The sequence below is a fragment of the Xiphophorus couchianus genome, chromosome 13, assembly GCF_001444195.1.
Source record: "Xiphophorus couchianus chromosome 13, X_couchianus-1.0, whole genome shotgun sequence".
In the NCBI taxonomy this organism is placed as follows: domain Eukaryota; kingdom Metazoa; phylum Chordata; class Actinopteri; order Cyprinodontiformes; family Poeciliidae; genus Xiphophorus; species Xiphophorus couchianus.
Window position 1 is genome coordinate 21,873,932 of NC_040240.1, and position 18,507 is coordinate 21,892,438.

The following is an 18,507-nucleotide window of genomic DNA, read 5'->3' on the forward strand; positions in this document are numbered from 1 at the left end:
TTTTAAACAGCAACCCAGTGGGAAGAATGTAATTCAATAATGGATGGGATTTGATCTTTGAGGTTTATCACAAACTATTGTTACTTTTCCCAAAACTAACATCTCAGCAATAGATTCTTTAGTCTTCCTGGCTGTACAGCATATGCCTAATGAAAGCCATTAGGCAGTGAATCCAATTATGGATTACTCCATCCATCTGTTTTTTTCCTTCACTTCAGGGCTTGTGTGTCAGTCCTGTGGGAATTTGGAGCCTGTGACAGAGCATAAAAAGTGAAAAGAGACACAGCCCACAAACAGGCTAATGCCAAACCATTCATTTTCTGCACAACCACATTGTGAAACTTATGCTGACATCATTCTCTTCAATAGGGTCTGTACTGCAGAGTGTTATGACAATAAGTGAATCATAGTGTTGATCTCACTAACAAGTAATGATTAACCAAACAGCTTCATACAGATAAATGTCCTCTTACCAAATTAAATGACTAAGCTGCAGTCTAAGTCATGGTTTTGCACTTGTCTACGCTTTGACGAAAGGTGATTTTTAAACCGTAACTATATTTGTCACCATTATGACTATTCATCTCAACACACAGTCATACACTTATACACTACAGAGTTTGAGAAAATGTCAAGGAAATTAGAAAGAGAAAAGAAAAAAAGAAAAAGTTTTACCAGTCATTTCAATCATTTAACAAAAATATTGGGAAAACTAAGGATAAAGTAGTCTTTAGGTATCAGAAAATTGACAAACTTTTTTTTATGTCGTTTCAGTTTTTCGTGCCATATTTGTTCATTTGACCTTTTTCTTTTTGGATATTAACATTTGAAAACAAGACGCTCTAATGTTTCTCTCCGTGGAACACCTGTGTCAAATGTTTGGAAATATTTACCATCTCTAAGCAACATAAGAAACCAAAACCCTGGAGAGTTTCTGATTACGAGTAATTTTTCTTCTATTGTATAAGCATGCGGTACCTTGCATTTGTCTTCAGAAAGTCCCTGCAGCAAGGTTGTAACATTATTCTTTTTTTACCCCCCCTCCCAAGTCATTTGAAAGACAGACTGCCTCCCATCACAAAATATAAAAAAGTCCCAGGGCTAGGGACACTTCTGCAAGGCAGTGGATCCTGTGCTTTGTAGGTCTTCCTCCCAACCAGCCTTTTTGAATATAGGTACTTTTTTCTTACAGGAAGTAGGGAATGCTGTCACAAGGTAGTGCTATGCAATTTTCCAGTAAGGAAAATGGCATATGGGGCACCACACCAATGACTGCATCAAAGCTTTGACTGAGACACAAAGTTGGATTGTTTCTTCTGTCCACCACAGTAACCCATTGGTGTTATGTTATTTGAATGCAAATATCTTGCAAGGGAAAGGAAATGTTGCACCCATGCATCTGGTCCCTTGAAAAGGGTTTCCCATTATTCAACTCATTACTTTTTTAACACTCATTTTTTAACATCCAAGCTGTCAGTAACTCAAGAACCATTCAAGAATGCATTACCCATGATGAGGATGAGTCATTTGTGAGAAACAATACACACTAACTGGAGGGAAGTTTATAGAAATCCTATTATGGAAATAACCCGTCATGTTGGAGGCAAGATGCCTCCAACATGACAGAACACACCAGGGAAACTTGGAAATCAGATAGGGTGATTTATTGTACAAGTGACAAAAATGACAGAAAGAGGGGTTCTTGCCGGGACACTAGGGAGAGATGAAAGCAGAGGCGAGATACTGTATGTACGCCGTATTGGGAATCTAATGACAGATTGGGTAGCTTACTGGATTAATGAAAAAAAATCCACCAGGGGAGGAATTACTGTAGGGACTGGGGTTAGGTTGGTCCTAAAGAGGGAGCTGAGAGCTGACAGAATGTCTTGGCTTGCATTGGAGGGCGGACAGGTAGACTCACAGGCAGTGGATGAAGAGGAGCAGTTCATTGCCAGCAGTGGATGAAGAAAACCAGAAGATTTGTCCATGAGAGTTTGCTTGAGGAGGTTGGGTTGTTGGGCAACACGAAGGCAATGGTCCAAGGAACCACAAGGGAATTTCTAGAAACAGAACAAAGAAAAGCTTTAGATAGAAATTTGCAGGGTTTTCTCAGAGTGGCTCAAGGTAACCAGATAGGTTAACACTCAGGTGCTGAAGTGCTGGCAGACTGCTCCTCTTATACCCAACACTGATTGCAGCAAACAAGCTACAGGTGTGTGAAGGTGCAGGAGTCAGGCCCGCCCTCCAAGTAATTGTGGTCCCCAGGCTCCATCTGGTGGACAACTAAAAGAAAGCAAGTGTGTAAAGGTGCAGGAGTCAGGCCCGCCCTCCAGGTAATTGTGGTCTCCAGGCTCCGTCTGGTGGACAACTAAAAGTGGACATATTGTCATTTTTTAGAAAGTCAAACAAACCGATTTTTTTTGACTTGACCAGATGGAGCCTGGTCTCCAACTAAAAGAAAGCAGCAGACAACAGTCCCCAAAACACATATGATTACATATTTGAGCATCATTTTCAGAGAAAATGTATAATAATACAAAAGCTTTTCTTTCTCTTGTGATTAGTAAGTATGTGAAGCTACTATCAAATGCTTGTTTGTTGCTTTCAAACAGAATGCAGCAGAAGTTTTACTTCAGTGCTGTTTGCTTTTGTCAGAACAAAAGAAATCACTATTTTCTTGATCTTCCGCTGACCTTGACTGCTAATGCTCCTAATGCTAAGCTGTCTGGGCTTTCAACTTTCTTACAGTTTCAAGGTCTGGAGTCAAATGAAATAAATAAAATCATCTTTAAGCAATTAAAAGAAGGTCGTTTTTCTCTTCTTTTTTTTTGCAAACATTTATTTAGGCAAAAAATGACTCATTCCATTATTTAGGAAGGTGAAGATATTTGTATTGAGAGACTTAACATTAGCCAAATCAATAGAACTAAACCACAAACAATCAAAGGAAACATCTCTGTTCTCTGTACACTATTAACTTTAGTTATGTCAGTGAAAGATGGGATAGAAGTTTGTAACATCTGCAAACACTTGGGTAACATTTTGTGTTCAAAACTGCTTCTCTGGTATTAATAATGCAAGAGTAACTGCACTGATGAACCCAAAGCCGGATTTAACTGTTCAAATGAGCAGATTATTTTGAACACTTTGTCGCCATCTAGTGATTAAATCAGTCAGACACACCAAGTAGATGGGCACAAGGTACACAGCAGTGTTGCAATACACTCTGTCAAGCTTAAGAGAACACTATCATGTCATTAGACAGTCCTGCCAGATATAAAATACAAATGTTTAAGAAACACTGATAATGCATTACAGAATCCTCATCTCTTTTGTCTTGTAATTTTTTTAAAAAAAATTCATCCATTTTATGAAACAGAATTGTGTATAAATAATGATGTAAATAAATAATAAATAAATCCCTCAGTTATTTTTTTTTTGAACTGAATGAAGTTTCATTCACTTAAGTATTATTTTTTCTTTAAATTTTAAGCTAAAAGTGCAGTTGGACTGTACCTACTCTTGAAGGAATAGCCAATGCACTTTCTCTCCTTCTAGTGATTAAATGTAATCCAGACAATATTTGTATGTATGCATGTCAACAGTCAAGACTTTTCTATTCCATCTCAAAGTTTACAGGAACACAATGGACTGGTGTCTACATCTAACGCTCAGTTGGTTCAATCTGGGCAGATCATCACACCATCACAAGGTAACACAAAAACTGCGCAAACAAACATGCATGTCACACATGCCTCAATTTCTCAACAATCATGTTTTTGAACCACAAAAGAAAGCAGGAGAAGACAACCCATACATGCACTGACAAAAACACACAAACATGCAGAGTTCAAACACAGAATCTTCTTGCTGTTCCACTTAACAGCCCTACATGTATCTACAAATCAATATACTGGGACTGTGAATGTCAAGAAAGACAAACAGCACCATAACTTACGCAATATTTTACATAATTCTATGGTTTTGCCTTAAAATTATGGTAAAAACCGAATAAATAAATGAATGGCATAAAAAGCAAAAAAAAAGTATATTTTAAGAACATAAAAAATCTAAAAGTTATAAACCATGATCAAAGAAATAGTTGTTAGAAATGAACTTATTATATTAGGAAATACATACATTATTGAAAAGAAATGTACCTATATGCACTCTAATATATTGTGAATTAGTGTCTGACTAAGAGCCTTCCGTAAATAACATTTTTGACAGTTCTGACAAAAGAAGGCCCCAAATATATTCAATTTGAATTTTTCCACTGTCACGACAGTAAAAGATTCGTCTTTTCTGTTCCATAATATCTTGTTACTCACAGAAATGACCGCCAGGTGTCCCTGTTCTTCCATTCTTATCAGCATAAACAAACCGAGTGGACGGAAAAAGAAAGGAGAGGTCTCCCTGAAGTTTGCAAGAGTGAAGAAGTGTGTCTGCGTGATTTGTTTTCGTACACGCGCCGACTGTCGACACTTCTTCATACAAGTCTGATATGAAAAGCATCTTTCATGTACGTCTTCACCCCTTTTAAACTACTCCCCACTGTTGTAATTCAAATGTGAATTGCGTTGTGAGTATCAGTCTTGCAGGGATGATAGCGGACAGGAGCAGTCATTAGGTAAGCAGCGTGTCGACAGGTAACCAAAGAAAACGGGGCTTACTCCGTTTACAGCCGACTTTGGTTGAAGGTCCGTCTTCGGCTACTTTTGTCTAGCTTCTATTTTCTTCGTCACCGGCCTGAAGTTCGGTATTTACCTCGACAGAAGAAATCATGACGGAGGAGAAAACAAACATTTCCAACGAGCTGTTCGGTAAGTTGAACTTCGTGAGCCACACTGCCACACTTAAACGTCACTTTATTAGAGAGAGGGTTGTGTTAGATTTCTAGCAAAACAGTGTAACAAAACAAAACATCAAGAGTCAGAGAAATTTTGGACAAATAATAGCAAATCTCTTTAAAGTTTTACTTTGTTCTAAAGTTAAATATTTTCTCTCGATCAAAACTTAAAATATAAATATAAATTAATGATGTTGAAATGTTATGTATTTATGAGAAGCAAATGCTTTTAGGTTTAAAACAGTTACCAGAAACTCATGATGAAGAGAATGAGGAAAAAAAAAATAAAATAGGATGTGCATGTTGTTTAGTGTCACATATTAACAAACACAAATCATAACACTGCATTCAAAGGATGAAGAATACAACGATTATAAACTAAAGGGGGGAAAAAATCCTTGTTTCACGTTTTTTTCTCAACTTTTTCTGCCTTTCAGTGAAAAGTTATTTTCATACCCTTGGGGTTTGGTTGGCTACCTAAAAGTTTCTCCTCTCCAACTTCCTTATCTGAAGGAGTGAAGCAAGGGCTTTGGGAAAGGGGTGTGCCCTGTGAAATTCCTTTGGATTGTGAGATATTATCAACACAGACTGCCTGGATGATTGAGCCTCAAAAAGAACAGTAAATCATTGCAAATTTGCAGCAAAAAGTAACCCAAACATTTTCCTCTTGATAGTATTTAAACATAAGTTTGACCTGTGGAGTTGCATAACATTGGACTAAAGTTGTTGGGATCTGAAGTTTTAGCCCACTTCTTGTTGAATGAATCTTCCTATGTGACACAGATACTAAATCAATACCCATTTTGATAGATAAAACAAATGCTTTTTAAATATCAACGTTTTTTTTCTATTTGCAAAGTTGAAACCTTGCGTCCAGATGCTCTTAGGATTCAGTGTATGCATCTATTTCATCCATATGGCGGTTATGAAACTAAATCTGTGAAGCTTACTCATGACCCCGTGCTGTCTGTTATGCTGTCTACAGCTCAATCTCACACTGTATTTCTCTGGATGGAGTGATGAATGGATCTTTTTGTTACCAGTGGAATAGGTCAGAATGGCCTGACGCTGCTTATCATCAGTAATTAAAAACTGACATAAGCAACTCATCAGATTTACAATTTTTGTGCTGTGATGCTGATCTAATAAAACATTTAAACAATAGGGGAATTGAAGAGAGTAGCCTTGGTATACAGACCTAAATCCTTGTCACTAAGTTGGACTTCTCACATATGCATATTTTCCCTTAAGTCTTTCCTCAAGTTTGACAGAAAACTGCAAAAACATTGCACATGCTAGCATTACATACAGTTATGCCTTGTAACAATACTCCTATCTAGGGGTACTCTAATTTTCTGGTTGACCGCCAATCTTTTGAAGTATGACGTTCCAATTCAGATTTTGGCCAACATTATTTTTTTTATCTGAAATGTTGCTAAATATAGCAAGAAAGTCGCTGAATTGTCAATAGTCGACTATTATAAACTGCAAACGTATAAACATGACCTGGTGGGCCAGTCTATCAGTCAAACTTCTCTCATGGGAGAGCAGAGGAGGACAGTGGTTGATTTTTAGACCTTTGCTGAGGTAGATAAGATCAGCTTCATGTGTAAGTATTGGCCAATCACTGATCCCCCAAAATTAAGGAGATTGGCACTGATAAATCAGTTGGCCGATAAATCGGTGCACCCTACTCCTCTATCTCTTGAAGGTTTTCAAATTTGACATAATACAACTAAGCACAGCAAACTTCAATGCAGCTTATTGGGATTTTATTTGATGGATTTGATTATGTCCAAAGTGGGACATAAGAGCAATTTGTATTTAGCATTCTGATGTTAGTACTTTGTAGAATCAATTCCTACTGCAGTTAAAGCTGCAAGTTTTTTCTTGTGTATGTATACACTATCGTCTTTGCCCTATGATCCATGCTGCCACATGCTCTGATCTACACTAGAGCTGCACAATATATCAAATAGCAATCCTCATTTGGATATTACCTTTGCCATATGTCACAAACTCAAAGCATTGCTTAAATGCAACATTTGGACAGATGTTTTGCATTTTCTGCATTCCAAAAAAGAAAAATGGCCTGTTGAATCTATTTTTGCTACTGCTTTCTCTTGATCAATAAAATAAAATTCCAGATAGGGAGATTAAACCTCATGGTTGTAAAATGGCAAAATGAATAACATTGTCAGGCGCTGTTGTCAACAGACCTTTGACAAATGTTAAGGGTAAACAGAACAATGCATGAAAGAGCATGATGATCTTGACATCAGCGTTTGCTCTCTTTTGATTCCATAACACTAACCGACTAGTGAAGTGCACACTTTGATACCTGTTTGTATAGAAGCATAAATGGGAAATTATGATTTCTTTGCATGGCTTCAACTTGAATCTGGTCAATCAGTAATACTGCAACATCATGTTCTGTGTTTTTAACCCTGGGTTGGGTCATCATAGTGGTCTCAGAGTAATTCTGCTACCGGCTATTAAATTCGTCTTAAGAAACTTGAAAATGTTTCTTATTATTTGACTCTCTTAAGAAGTAGCTTGATAAATTTGAGAGCAAACACTGAACTTTTTCACAGATTGTCATAAACTATTCATGGCTCCTCATATTAGAAGAGATGCCCATGTGTTTCTGATCAGCCTCTACGCTCCTTCATGCTGTAATGTTTTCATCCTCCACATGACCTCATCATGTGTCTGGCTTAGGAGAGGAGGAGTTTGGCATGATGTCATGAAGGCGGGCCCAAGTTCTCCTGCCTCATTATTCTCACAACACACATTCCACTTGAACCGTACCACATTTTGTCTGTTCTTCAGCCCTTTGTCTGTTGATTTTCTCTTTTTCCTGCATCATCTTTCTCATTCTTTCTCTTCTGCTCTCTAGCTGACAGTTTTAATGCTGCCTACAATTTTTACCCTCCCCCTCTCTCTCTTGGTCCCCATCTGTCCTCTGATCTTTTTTCCGCTGGGTCAGAAACAAAGTTTTCCACTCTTCCATACCTCAACTCAAGAATTGTTAAAATAGTTTTCTATGGACTCATTTCCTTGGAAACACAAGGTTTTTTGGAATGAAAGCTGTGTTTTATGTTTCTAGTTGTATATGTAGATGGGGTATACACCTAAACAACTAGCCAAATCAAATTAAAAGGAAATTGGCCCTCCTGATCTCTAAGTAAGAGGATGTTTTTCTACTCTCTTTATTTGCTGACTGTGTATCTGCACTGCAAAACTCACTGTTGTCTTTGGCCCACAAAGACACCCTCTTGCCTCTGCACCTGCTTTGTGTTTTAGTACATTTTATTTATTAAAAAAACCCAAAGGTTTGTTACTAAACTTTGGTTTAAATAGGAAGCATCTGAATATGGCAGCATTTGAGGGATAGTGTGGGGAGCAGTTAAACAAACAGACGTAAAACTGAATAAAGAATGAGATCATAAAAAGTTTGCACTCTGAGAATAGAGCTGAAAAGCTTAGAAAAACAAACATCATAAAATCATGAATTTAAATCTTATGTTGGAATCTTGGTTAAAGATTAAATCGGTTTCACTTTAAATATATCCATTAGCTTGAGGCTGTGCTTTTATGGCTCAGCCAGACTTAAATACAGCAAGATTATCCAGCGACCAGTGCTTCAGGCTGTGACATCGACCCTCCTCCATCCACCTCCACCCATTGCCATTGTGAATTAGTTGTAATGTGACCTTCCTGTGGCTGTCATTGTGTTAATTGGTCTTTCTTGTCCCTTTTCTACCGTGTGCTGTAGAGAGTGTGCGGGAGGCGGTGGGCCGAAAGGTGAAACTTGCCCTGAGGCGTAAAGTCCAGCTGGAGGTCAAAGGTGACAAAGTGGAGAACAGAGTTCTGGTAAGTGAGAGCTGCTCAGATTTCTGTAGTAAATCTTGTGTAAGTGATGTCAGTAGACTCAGACGTATCATGTTGGAACATCATGAGTTTTTCATGTAAAATGTTCTACCTGATAGTAGGATATTCTAAACCGAAAGAAACCAGTGCATTTTGTTAGTGTGGGCATGTTGCTGCATGACCAGGAGCAGCTAAATATTTATTCACCATTATAAAACATACTTATTATGTTTTATTAAATAAAAAATAATAAGTTTTATATTTGAAACAATTAACACAAGTCTGGGTAGGAAAATGCTAAAACCAAACCATACACTTCATAAGACAGAGTATGTACTTCTTACTGAGTTCAGTTATTTAAGATTGGGTGAAAACCTGATGGCACTATGTGAGTTTTCAGTGATTATGTTTAATATGGAAGAACAAAGAATGAAGAAATCCTGATGATCCTGAAGTTTGCATTCAATATCCCTATTTGATGTTAAAATAAAAGGTCTGTTTCAGTCTTAGAAACATTTAATCATCAATATACTGTATATTTTTTAAAATCTTAAGTATTTGGAATCGTCAAATCGGAACTAGATAATAGACATGGAATAGACACTTTGTTTATTTTCAATTGAGAGCATTTGAAAATTTGATGCCTTTCTTTAATATGGCAAACATATAAAACTATTTTTGGATCTATAATCATTTTTACATCCCTTTCCTACAAAAAAAAGATTTGACTACTTTATTCATCCAAAAAAAATTAAAAATCACAACCAAATTTTTGTGTTATTTTTATTGTGTTTCTTAATATCTATTTTATCCATGAGCACCTTAGATTTGACAATTTTGTCCTATGTGACAAAAAGTTTGGACACCATTCTTTTAAGATTGCTGTGGTCAGAGACTCCATGCTGTCATTTTTTTCCTGATATTTAATCCTTTGCATTTTATGTGCAAAAGCTTTTTTCTTGTTAAACTGTTGAAAGAACTTCTCTGATTTTTCACCGACAGCAAACAGAGGCAGATCAACACTTTATTAGTGAGCGAACTGTTTGAGCTTACTAGTGCTATTATTACCGGCTTGGAGAAAAGACTCCAGTGGTTAATTGTTCAGGTCAAATACGGTTCTCTCTGTTTGTGTTTAAAAGTTATTTTAATGCTCATAGTGAAACATGCTTTCTGAACTCCAGATCCTAGATCTGTGGTTTTTTGTTCTTTTATTCTTCCACAGAGGAATCTAAAAGCAGACAGAGGAAAACTTGGAGTAAAGTGAGTGTGCAAGTGCAATTCTTATCTGACTTCTCAAGGTTGTTCAGCTGCAGATTCTAAGGATTGTTAGAACTCGGTGAGCACAGAAGAGAGTCCCACAGTGGTGGAGTCTGGGTACTGTTTTGGCAGGATATTTGGTTTCATGTAGCTGCAGGCATGTTGATTAATATCTTTAGAAATATGTGGATATTTCAGAAAACTTAAATAATGCATGCATCTGGTAAATTAGACCATTATTTCTTTTTATCCAAAGAAGTACAATTAAAATTTATTTTTGAAGTTTCAATAGTTTTAGCACATTATTTCATTGTCCGCATACCAAAGCTTAGCAGCTCCTGTTAGGACTTGACTAGAGCAGCCCACTCAGAGCCACAGAGTGTTGGGACACACACTCATTCTACATTCCACAGCTGTAGCTTCTAGCATTAAAAACCCAGGAGGTAGTGCATTCAATTAAACTAAATCACTTATAATGTTGCTTTATATATTAGTACATAAATTGTTTAATTTTAGAAATCAATGGCAAGGAAACATGGGGGCAAGCACAGAAAAGTAATGTACCACTTCAATTGTAAAACCAGTGATGGCAAGCTTTTTTTTCCCCCTAAATGCTGATGCAAGCTCAGTCATGATCAGATTTCGCTACTAAAGGCATCATGGCTCAGTAGTAACAGAATAGGTTATCCCTCTCGGAAGGCTCCAACACTGTTAAAGTACAGTATTTCTGCAGTGTTAAAAAAGAGATTATACTAAACAAAACTGTTTTCCAGGTGTACAACTGAGCTGAGGAGAAAACGATAAACCAGTGTAACTAATATTTCCATTACTAGTGGAGAGAATGTAAAACCTAGAGATGCAGTAACCTTGTCCTTTAAATGTGTACAACCTTAAACCAACAACATTTTTTCTTAATTCACCCCCGCCATCAATTATAGTGACTGTTAAAACTGTAATAAAGTTCAGCTGCCTGAGCAGACATTTTAATAGCCTCTTGTGCTTCGACTGGGTAATTTTTTTGGTTAATGATTGTAAGAAGAACGTTGTATACAATTACTTTGAACATATTGTTCACCTTTGTGTATTTTGGGATCTGGGTTTCAAAAAATGAACTCCATGTATTATTTTCTTGCCATTTTCTTCTTTGTATCTTTTAGAAACAGTTAGCAGAGATTACAAAAGGATGGCATTTAAAGTATCAGTCAGGAGAAAGGTTACAATAAATGTGCTGTAATATATGGAATAGGGTATCACACTTATTTTGAGTATTTTTGATAGTATATTCTAAACCAAGGAGAAAGTAAAAAGCTTCTTTGAAGAGAAATTAATAAACTGTTAGTCAGTGGTCCAAGTCATCTATTAAAATAAGTTACACTTGAATTTCACTTGAAAACCAAGTTCCCACAGTCTACAGGGAGGGTAAAAAGCAACAAAATTAAAGTTACTTGAGGTCCAGTGTCAACTTTCCACATTCAGTGATAAACTGGAGAGCTATTTCCTCTGTGGGTATTGGTGAACTGTGTTTTATCAATCCGTACAGCGCAGCCTTCCAGGACATTTTACAGTACTTCATGCATCTTTGGGAATTTTCTGATTCCATTTGAAATTAGTTTCAGTTTTTGAACCAGTGTAACATATTGGTCTTTTGTTAATGTTCTAATATACAAGCCTCAAAAGCAGAAGAAATGTTTCTCTAAAACTGATGAATGGAAAAAACAGAAGCTGTTGAAGGAGGCAGCCAAGTGGCAACACTGCATAATTTTCTGCTAAGTACTGGTTGTGTCCTGTTTGCAACGTCATCTGGGATAAAGAGAAGACATGTAAGACAGGAGCTTTTTCTTTTAAAGAAAACCTGCAGGCAAGAAAAAAAACCAAAAATCTTGTTGGAGAATGCATTAAAGTCTGATGAAACCAAACTTGAACTTTGCTGGAATTGCAAAATGTGAATTGGACACTAAAACAACACAGCATATTTAAGAATCACCATTATGCTCGGAGGCACACGTTCAGAAAAAAAAAGGAAGGAAAAAGTAGGGGATTTGTCAAGGTGGATGGAGTTCTGAACATTTCCAAATACCATTTTGACTTTCAGGAGTCTTCTGAAGAGCTTAAGAGAAAGGGGAGGTCCATCTATCCAGTAAAGGTATTATTTCCAAAACGGAAGTTTTGGAAGTGCCTAATGAGAATTAAGAACAAAATCTGCCCAAAAATCTGTGGAGTCACTTAAATAGGACTGTGGACAAGTGATGTCCTCCCCTTCTCATGGATTTAGCAGAGTGTGCAAATATTGCAACGTCAAGATGTAGTGCACTGACAGCCAGCAATAAAGCCTAAATGTTGAAGTTAAGTCCTAGGACTTAGGAGTGCTTCTAAAAAAATATTTGTTAAAGGTGAATTAAAAAATGTATGTTAGTCTTATTTTTTGTACATCACACTGATATACATTTTTAACAAAGCTTTGTATCTTTTGAGATTACCTGCTGTAATTTAAATACTAGCAAAATGTTGGTGCAAGAATCGCATACAACTTTGTGATTTGATACTATGAACAATTTGGTCTGTTATATTTAAACAAAACAATGTGTATTTTTATTTGAGAACATTTCAAAGCTTAAATGATTTGTTTGCCAGTGTTAACCTTAACTTTACCTTAACAGAGTTGCTCCTTTGAAGGTAGAGAGAAGGATTGTAATAAACATGAGTGGAAAAATTTGTCCTTTGGAAAAACTCTGAAACTTTCAGGAAGTCTAAAGCAAGGGTGATTTAAAAGATAACAGTAAATCTGGTTTAAAACAAAACAAAAAAAGGTTTTTAAAAGCTTTTAAAATGACACTTCTAGTTTTAGTCTTTAGTTGTTTTTTTTGTTTTTTTGTTAGTTTTTCTAGAGACTTGAAGCATTGATTTTGGTGAGTTCTAGAGCTGACTCTCCCTGCCCTATTATTTGGTCTGACAGCTTGAATTCATTGGACTCCAATCTCACAACACTACTATTCCCTCATCTGCAAAACACCTGAACACAGATATTTTCAGACTTCTCAAGGCGAACCACTACAGGCCATTATCTGAAAGAGTGCCTGTCTGAGGAATCACTATCTTATTTGCTGGAAACTGGACTTAAGCAGATGTGACCTGGAGAGACCTCACTCAGCTACACAATGGGTTACTGTAAATGCCACAGCTGGCTTAGCCTCCTGTCAGCCATGGCTGACTTAGCATGGATTCCCCCCCCTATCATTTTCTTTCAACATCATTACAGAGAAAATGTCATAATGGCTATTAACTTGCACAATTCAAAAATAATTCACAGAAAATGTCAGACATTTTGGGTAAAAATAAGTTGCTAATTTTGTCAGCATGAAACTTCGCAGTGTTTGCTGAGTGGGAAGCCACAGTATGCATTCACTCTGTGGTTAAACACGTAGTTTCAGATAATATATATCATTATCACACTCCGTTAAAAACCCTCTTAAGAGGCCAACACACTTTGCAGCTCTCTGCAAAGGGAAAAATGCTAACGTGTTGGTATGTAACCTGAGGAGGGAATTATCTGGCTATGTGTGGGCTGAAAGTGAGCAGGTTTATTTTCTGCCCTTTTATTTTAGTTGACATTTTCTTCACTTTTCCTCTGACCTTAGCCTTTGCAAATGTATAAGAACTCATGAATGTGCATCGGATAAAATAAAACAATACAAATTTCAACTTTCAAATTTTTTAAGCCGTAGTTTAAAGCGTAGGACATTATAATAATGTCTTACAGTCCTTTTTTCCCCATATTTGTTGTAGATATTCCTTAAATGATGATGTAATGTAGTTTTATTTTGCCGTGATCTAATTGTAAAACATTAAAACTAATTTCTAACAATGGTAAACCAAACTCCTCTCCTTTTTTGAACATCTCTGTCTCTTTCTGCAGGCGCTGGCATCACATCGAGCCTATCTGCTGACAGCACGGGTCCCTTCCAAGGTTAGTTGAACTTTCTCTACATGTATGAGAATTTATTTTAATAAATCCACATGGTTTTGTTTAGAATAGGTTTAAGTCAATGATTTTATTTTTCCTTTCTCTGTAGTATTTATATGTTTATTCATTGTGTCATTCTGACAAGCTGAGCTGTTATAGGTATTGAGATATGGTACCTGCAAAACATCAACAGCTGGGCGACAAAGCAGTTGGTTAAACTGCAGAATTACTTTATTTGTATAACGTTTAAATTATTTATTTTAAATAATTTGTTCTACAAATAAACAGATGAAACAAGATGGCTATATACTACACTTCAAATACTAGAGCTTTTAAAAGAGCCTTGTTTAATTATTTTATCACATAAAGTGTTATAATTGTACATTTATGAATCAATAAGTTATCTTATTTATGTTATATTAAGTTTGTGTAGCTGTTTTTGTAATAAATGTTTTACTTATGATGTGGACCCCAGGAAGCCAAAGATATGGATAATGGGGATCCAAATAAACCAAACAAAAAAAACAGAAACAAGCCACACTATATTAAGCACATGGAAATTAAATGGCGTCACACCTATGGATGTAACATCGCAAATATATTGTGTCCTTATATGACTTCATTAAAAATTCTGAAGAAATCACGAAAGGAAAATCAGGAAGAAAATTGTGGATTTGCACAATACCATCTCAGGTACAATTTAAGGATATGTGAAGGTATTTTCATCTGTTCAGAACATTAAATTCAAATATAAATGACATGAATGTTCAACCACCAATGTCAGACTACCTCAAAATAAATAAGTCTGCACATTGTAATACACCTATGACATCTAGACAACTCAGCTACTTTAAAATCTGATCTTGCTAATAATATGATGGTTCCTTATATTTAAAATAGCAATATTGCATTACAAGTTCCACTGCATGCACCAAACTCTAAAGCGCTATATTAAATCATAATTCTTTTCCACTTCCTCTTTTCTGATCTCTGTTTATCTGAACATTTCTAAAATGGTCCGATCTCTTTTTCCTTTTCAGTCTCCTTTTCTCTCATGTTCAGTCTCTTTGTCCCTGTTGCCAGATGAGAACAGGTCCCTCCATATGGAGATATTTGATAGTCTTACCCACCATGCAGCTGTGAGAACACAGCCTGTGGGAAAGGAAAACAGTGACAGGAAGAAAAGTTCAAACCTGAAGGGCAGAGCTTATATAGAGGGAAAAACACTGTGGAATGACTTTGAGTTAAGAAAAGTAATAATATTTACAGGATCTAACAGAAAACTTTCTCTCATAAAATTAAAATAACTGTCTAAGCAGTATATTTTTACTTCTTAAAAAAAAGACAAAAAACAAAAGACATGACCTACATTCATATTTTGAAAATGTAAAGGCAAAACTACAAATACATGTTTAGAAATCTCAAAAACCAAACTATTATATTCTGAAGCCTGGTGTGGTGAACTTCCCTATTTGGATTTGATAAATAGTTCTAAAAATTACAAGCCATTACATTGTTGATTTATTACAAGGGAAGTCAAAATCATAGTTTAATCTTGTTCTTAAATTACTTATGCTGTTTCCTTGTTCTCAGCCCTCTATTCTGTCCTATTCTACTTGTAACCTTACATATATACATATACATTTTTTTTTTAGCAGAGAAGGTTACTACTAATGTGTATGTGAATCAAGCTGGGCAATTTTATAAATAGTTGGGAAAGTCTGACGCAGAAACAAACTCAAATTTAAACTCAGGAAGGATGTCAGCTGGTTGGGATTGGATTTGAATTGTCATTTTCATGGAACAAAAGATCATGAGATTTTAATCATTGTGAAGGATCATAAGTGACATTTTTATTTTTACTCTAAGCAGTGTGGGTTGAGTTCAACCCATGCCTCTGTGACTTCAATAAATGTCCAAGAGTGCAACAGCAGAACACAAATGATACTTTTTAGCATGTTTTGCCACAGAAAGATAAAAAATTTGAGAAGCGGTGACATGATAACATTTATTGTAGACTAACAGATGTACAGATTCCCCTGAAAGTATTGGCACCTCCTTCAAACATGTGTAAATAGGAGATTTCTTTACAGAATTTGAACCAGGTGAAGCTAAAACTATCACATTTGCGGCGATTTGGGTAGAACATATTTACAATGTTTTTTAATCTTAAATGCAAAATGTATAGGTTTTGAATTTGGTTTGGCTTACTGCTCTGAGTATGATATTCTTTCAACAAAATTGCCTTCTTTGAGTATATATTCTCCATTTAATCAATTATTAAATTAGTTGACATTTATTTCTATAACTGATGCATCCAATTACTCGTTTCAGCCCTATTATCCATTAGCAGAAAGCATTTAAACACTAGCGTAACATTAAAATATGCTTGTGCTTGTGTCTTTAATCCCAACTCTGACCCGTATGGAAAGGACGTGGGACTTCTAGGCCTGCCCTACGTGGTGTCTGGCACTGAGACTCTGGGATCAGATCTTTTGCTCCTGTGGTTTGTCGGGTGGAGTCTGTGACTCAGGCTTGTCTTGGCAGATCATGTGGATTCTCAGACAGATTAAGATGAGAAGAGACTGAAAAATGGAACAAAACTGGTATTTCTTCAGATGTTCTTGACCATATTATCCTATTTCACTACCATGTGGTAGTGTGTCCTTTGTCCTCAGCAATGTTTTACCAGTGATCAATATTACATGGATATAAATGGGAGGATACAAAGCCCCTGACCTCTCTTTGAGCTTTTGACATTTTGTTACACTTTAGTCAAAAACTTTGTTTTACTGTAATTTTATGAGATAGCCCAAATAGTTGCAAAGTGAAAGGTGAAGGATATACATTTTTAAATGTTAAACTAATAAAAATAAAATTAAAAAAATGCTTTGCTTGATTCAAATAAACAGCTTGGATATTTTTTCTAGTTCAGATTGTTTTTATTCTCTCTTACCTTGATTTAGTTTTGAGAAGTTGTTATTTTGACTTCCCCATGGGTTTTCTACCTGCTTCTTCAAACTGAGATCAGGCTGACTCCTGTTTCCTTCTGTTAAGACCTTGACTGCTCATGAGAACTTTATTAGAATCCCCCCTCCACCCTCCCTCTAAAAATGCTGTATGATAAACCAGTTAAGGGACACAGCCGAAAAACATCAGTGTGTATAAATAACCTATAAACAGAATGTGCAAATCAGAGATGTTGAGATCTGCCAGCTGACCCCTGGTCTGTTGTTCCAGAGTGGGTCAGTGGTTTGTCTAACTTTGTGTGTGTGAGAGTGAAACAGAGAGTGGTTTGTTCCTGAGTGTGTACTGTCCCAGCAGAGGGAGAGAGAAAAAAAGAGACAATGGAGGAATTTAACAGCTGGCAAACAGAGCAGAGGAGTGGGCACTGCCTCTTTGCCTCTTCCTGTTTCATTCTTGCTCAATTTTTTTTAATCTATTTCTCTGGTATTCCCTTTCAGTTTCACACTAGAATAGACATTTTGTGTCTCCATTATTTGTCAGATTTTATAATAAATTCTGGTGTTTCTCTTCCTTTTCCACTCTTGTTTCTTCCACCTTTTTATTGCATTACACTTGCTCTCTTTGGCAGACAGCACATTTCTCCTCTGAATTCATAGGAAAATGAAACTGAATGTCTGGCTTTTCTCCCACACATTTGCTCTGCAGATTGTTTGCAGCTTTTGTTTTGATTATAAGATTTTTTTTCAACCATAGTTTTGTTTTTGATAATTAATCTGCTCCTTTTACTGTAAGATTCTGTTTCAATTTGAGCCTGGAAAATGCGAATTATGCAGTCAGACACACAGGTGCTTACGTTCTGCACAGAAAAAGCCAGGTGTGAATTTTATGATTTTAAGTTACAGATTAAAGGTTCAAAATGACTAGTATGTGGAATTTTTAGTCTTAGTAAAGCATTATGCACGCTTTTTTCCAAAATGATCTGGAGCTTGCTGAGACATAAGGGTATTTACCAAAGTTTCTAGTCTTCATACCAGATTCTTCCTGATAAGCTCAACACACTTGAACATTTAAGCTGAATGTAACTGAGTTGAGTGGCTCATACCAGTCAGGGTTAAAATGTGTTTACAGCAGCCTCCATTCCCCTGGCCTCAGGCTTTTGCACCAGATGTTGCTCCACTTCAGCCACAAGTGTGAGCGAGGTCCAGCAGTGATGTTGTCTGGCTGACAGCCGGCACACCGACTCCTATCAGGGATGTTGGCAGAGCAAGAGGTGTTCTGTAAAATGTGTTATCATGGAGTTGCCTTTGGCGGCATTGCTGCATTGAAGCAGGAAACGGCCTGCCCTAACTTGTAACCACAAAGTTGGAAATACAGTATTGTCTTAGAGATCATAGTATAGCTCAGATCAAAAAAAGATTTTCAGAATGCAAACATTTATTTAGGATGTATCTCATAATAGATGTGCAAACCAGATCCAACTTTAGGCTTCCCACCTATTGGTTTTGGCCTGAAATATAACTTCAGGCTCAATTACTCAGAATAATGCACCTCAGGTCAACTTTCCTTGTATGTTCTTACTTGCGCGTTGATCTGTTAAACC

At 36.4% G+C, this 18,507-nt stretch overlaps 1 protein-coding gene and 1 long non-coding RNA gene across 3 annotated transcripts in view; one reads left to right on the top strand and one right to left on the bottom strand.

Moving 5' to 3' along the window:
• On the bottom strand, window positions 1–4,810 carry LOC114156022 (uncharacterized). The gene is made up of 2 exons (XR_003597884.1): window positions 4,674–4,810; window positions 1–2,060 (listed from the first exon to the last, which is right to left on the bottom strand). It is a non-coding gene; the product is annotated as an uncharacterized LOC114156022 (long non-coding RNA).
• Window positions 4,784–18,507, top strand: part of carmil1 (capping protein regulator and myosin 1 linker 1) — a 27,988-nt gene continuing 14,264 nt past the window's right edge. For both annotated transcript variants that reach the window (XM_028036189.1, XM_028036190.1), the window contains exons 1-3: window positions 4,784–4,823; window positions 8,628–8,725; window positions 13,893–13,943. In XM_028036189.1, the coding sequence (XP_027891990.1) occupies window positions 4,784–4,823; window positions 8,628–8,725; window positions 13,893–13,943 (189 nt within the window). The remainder of the gene's footprint in view (window positions 4,824–8,627; window positions 8,726–13,892; window positions 13,944–18,507) is intronic.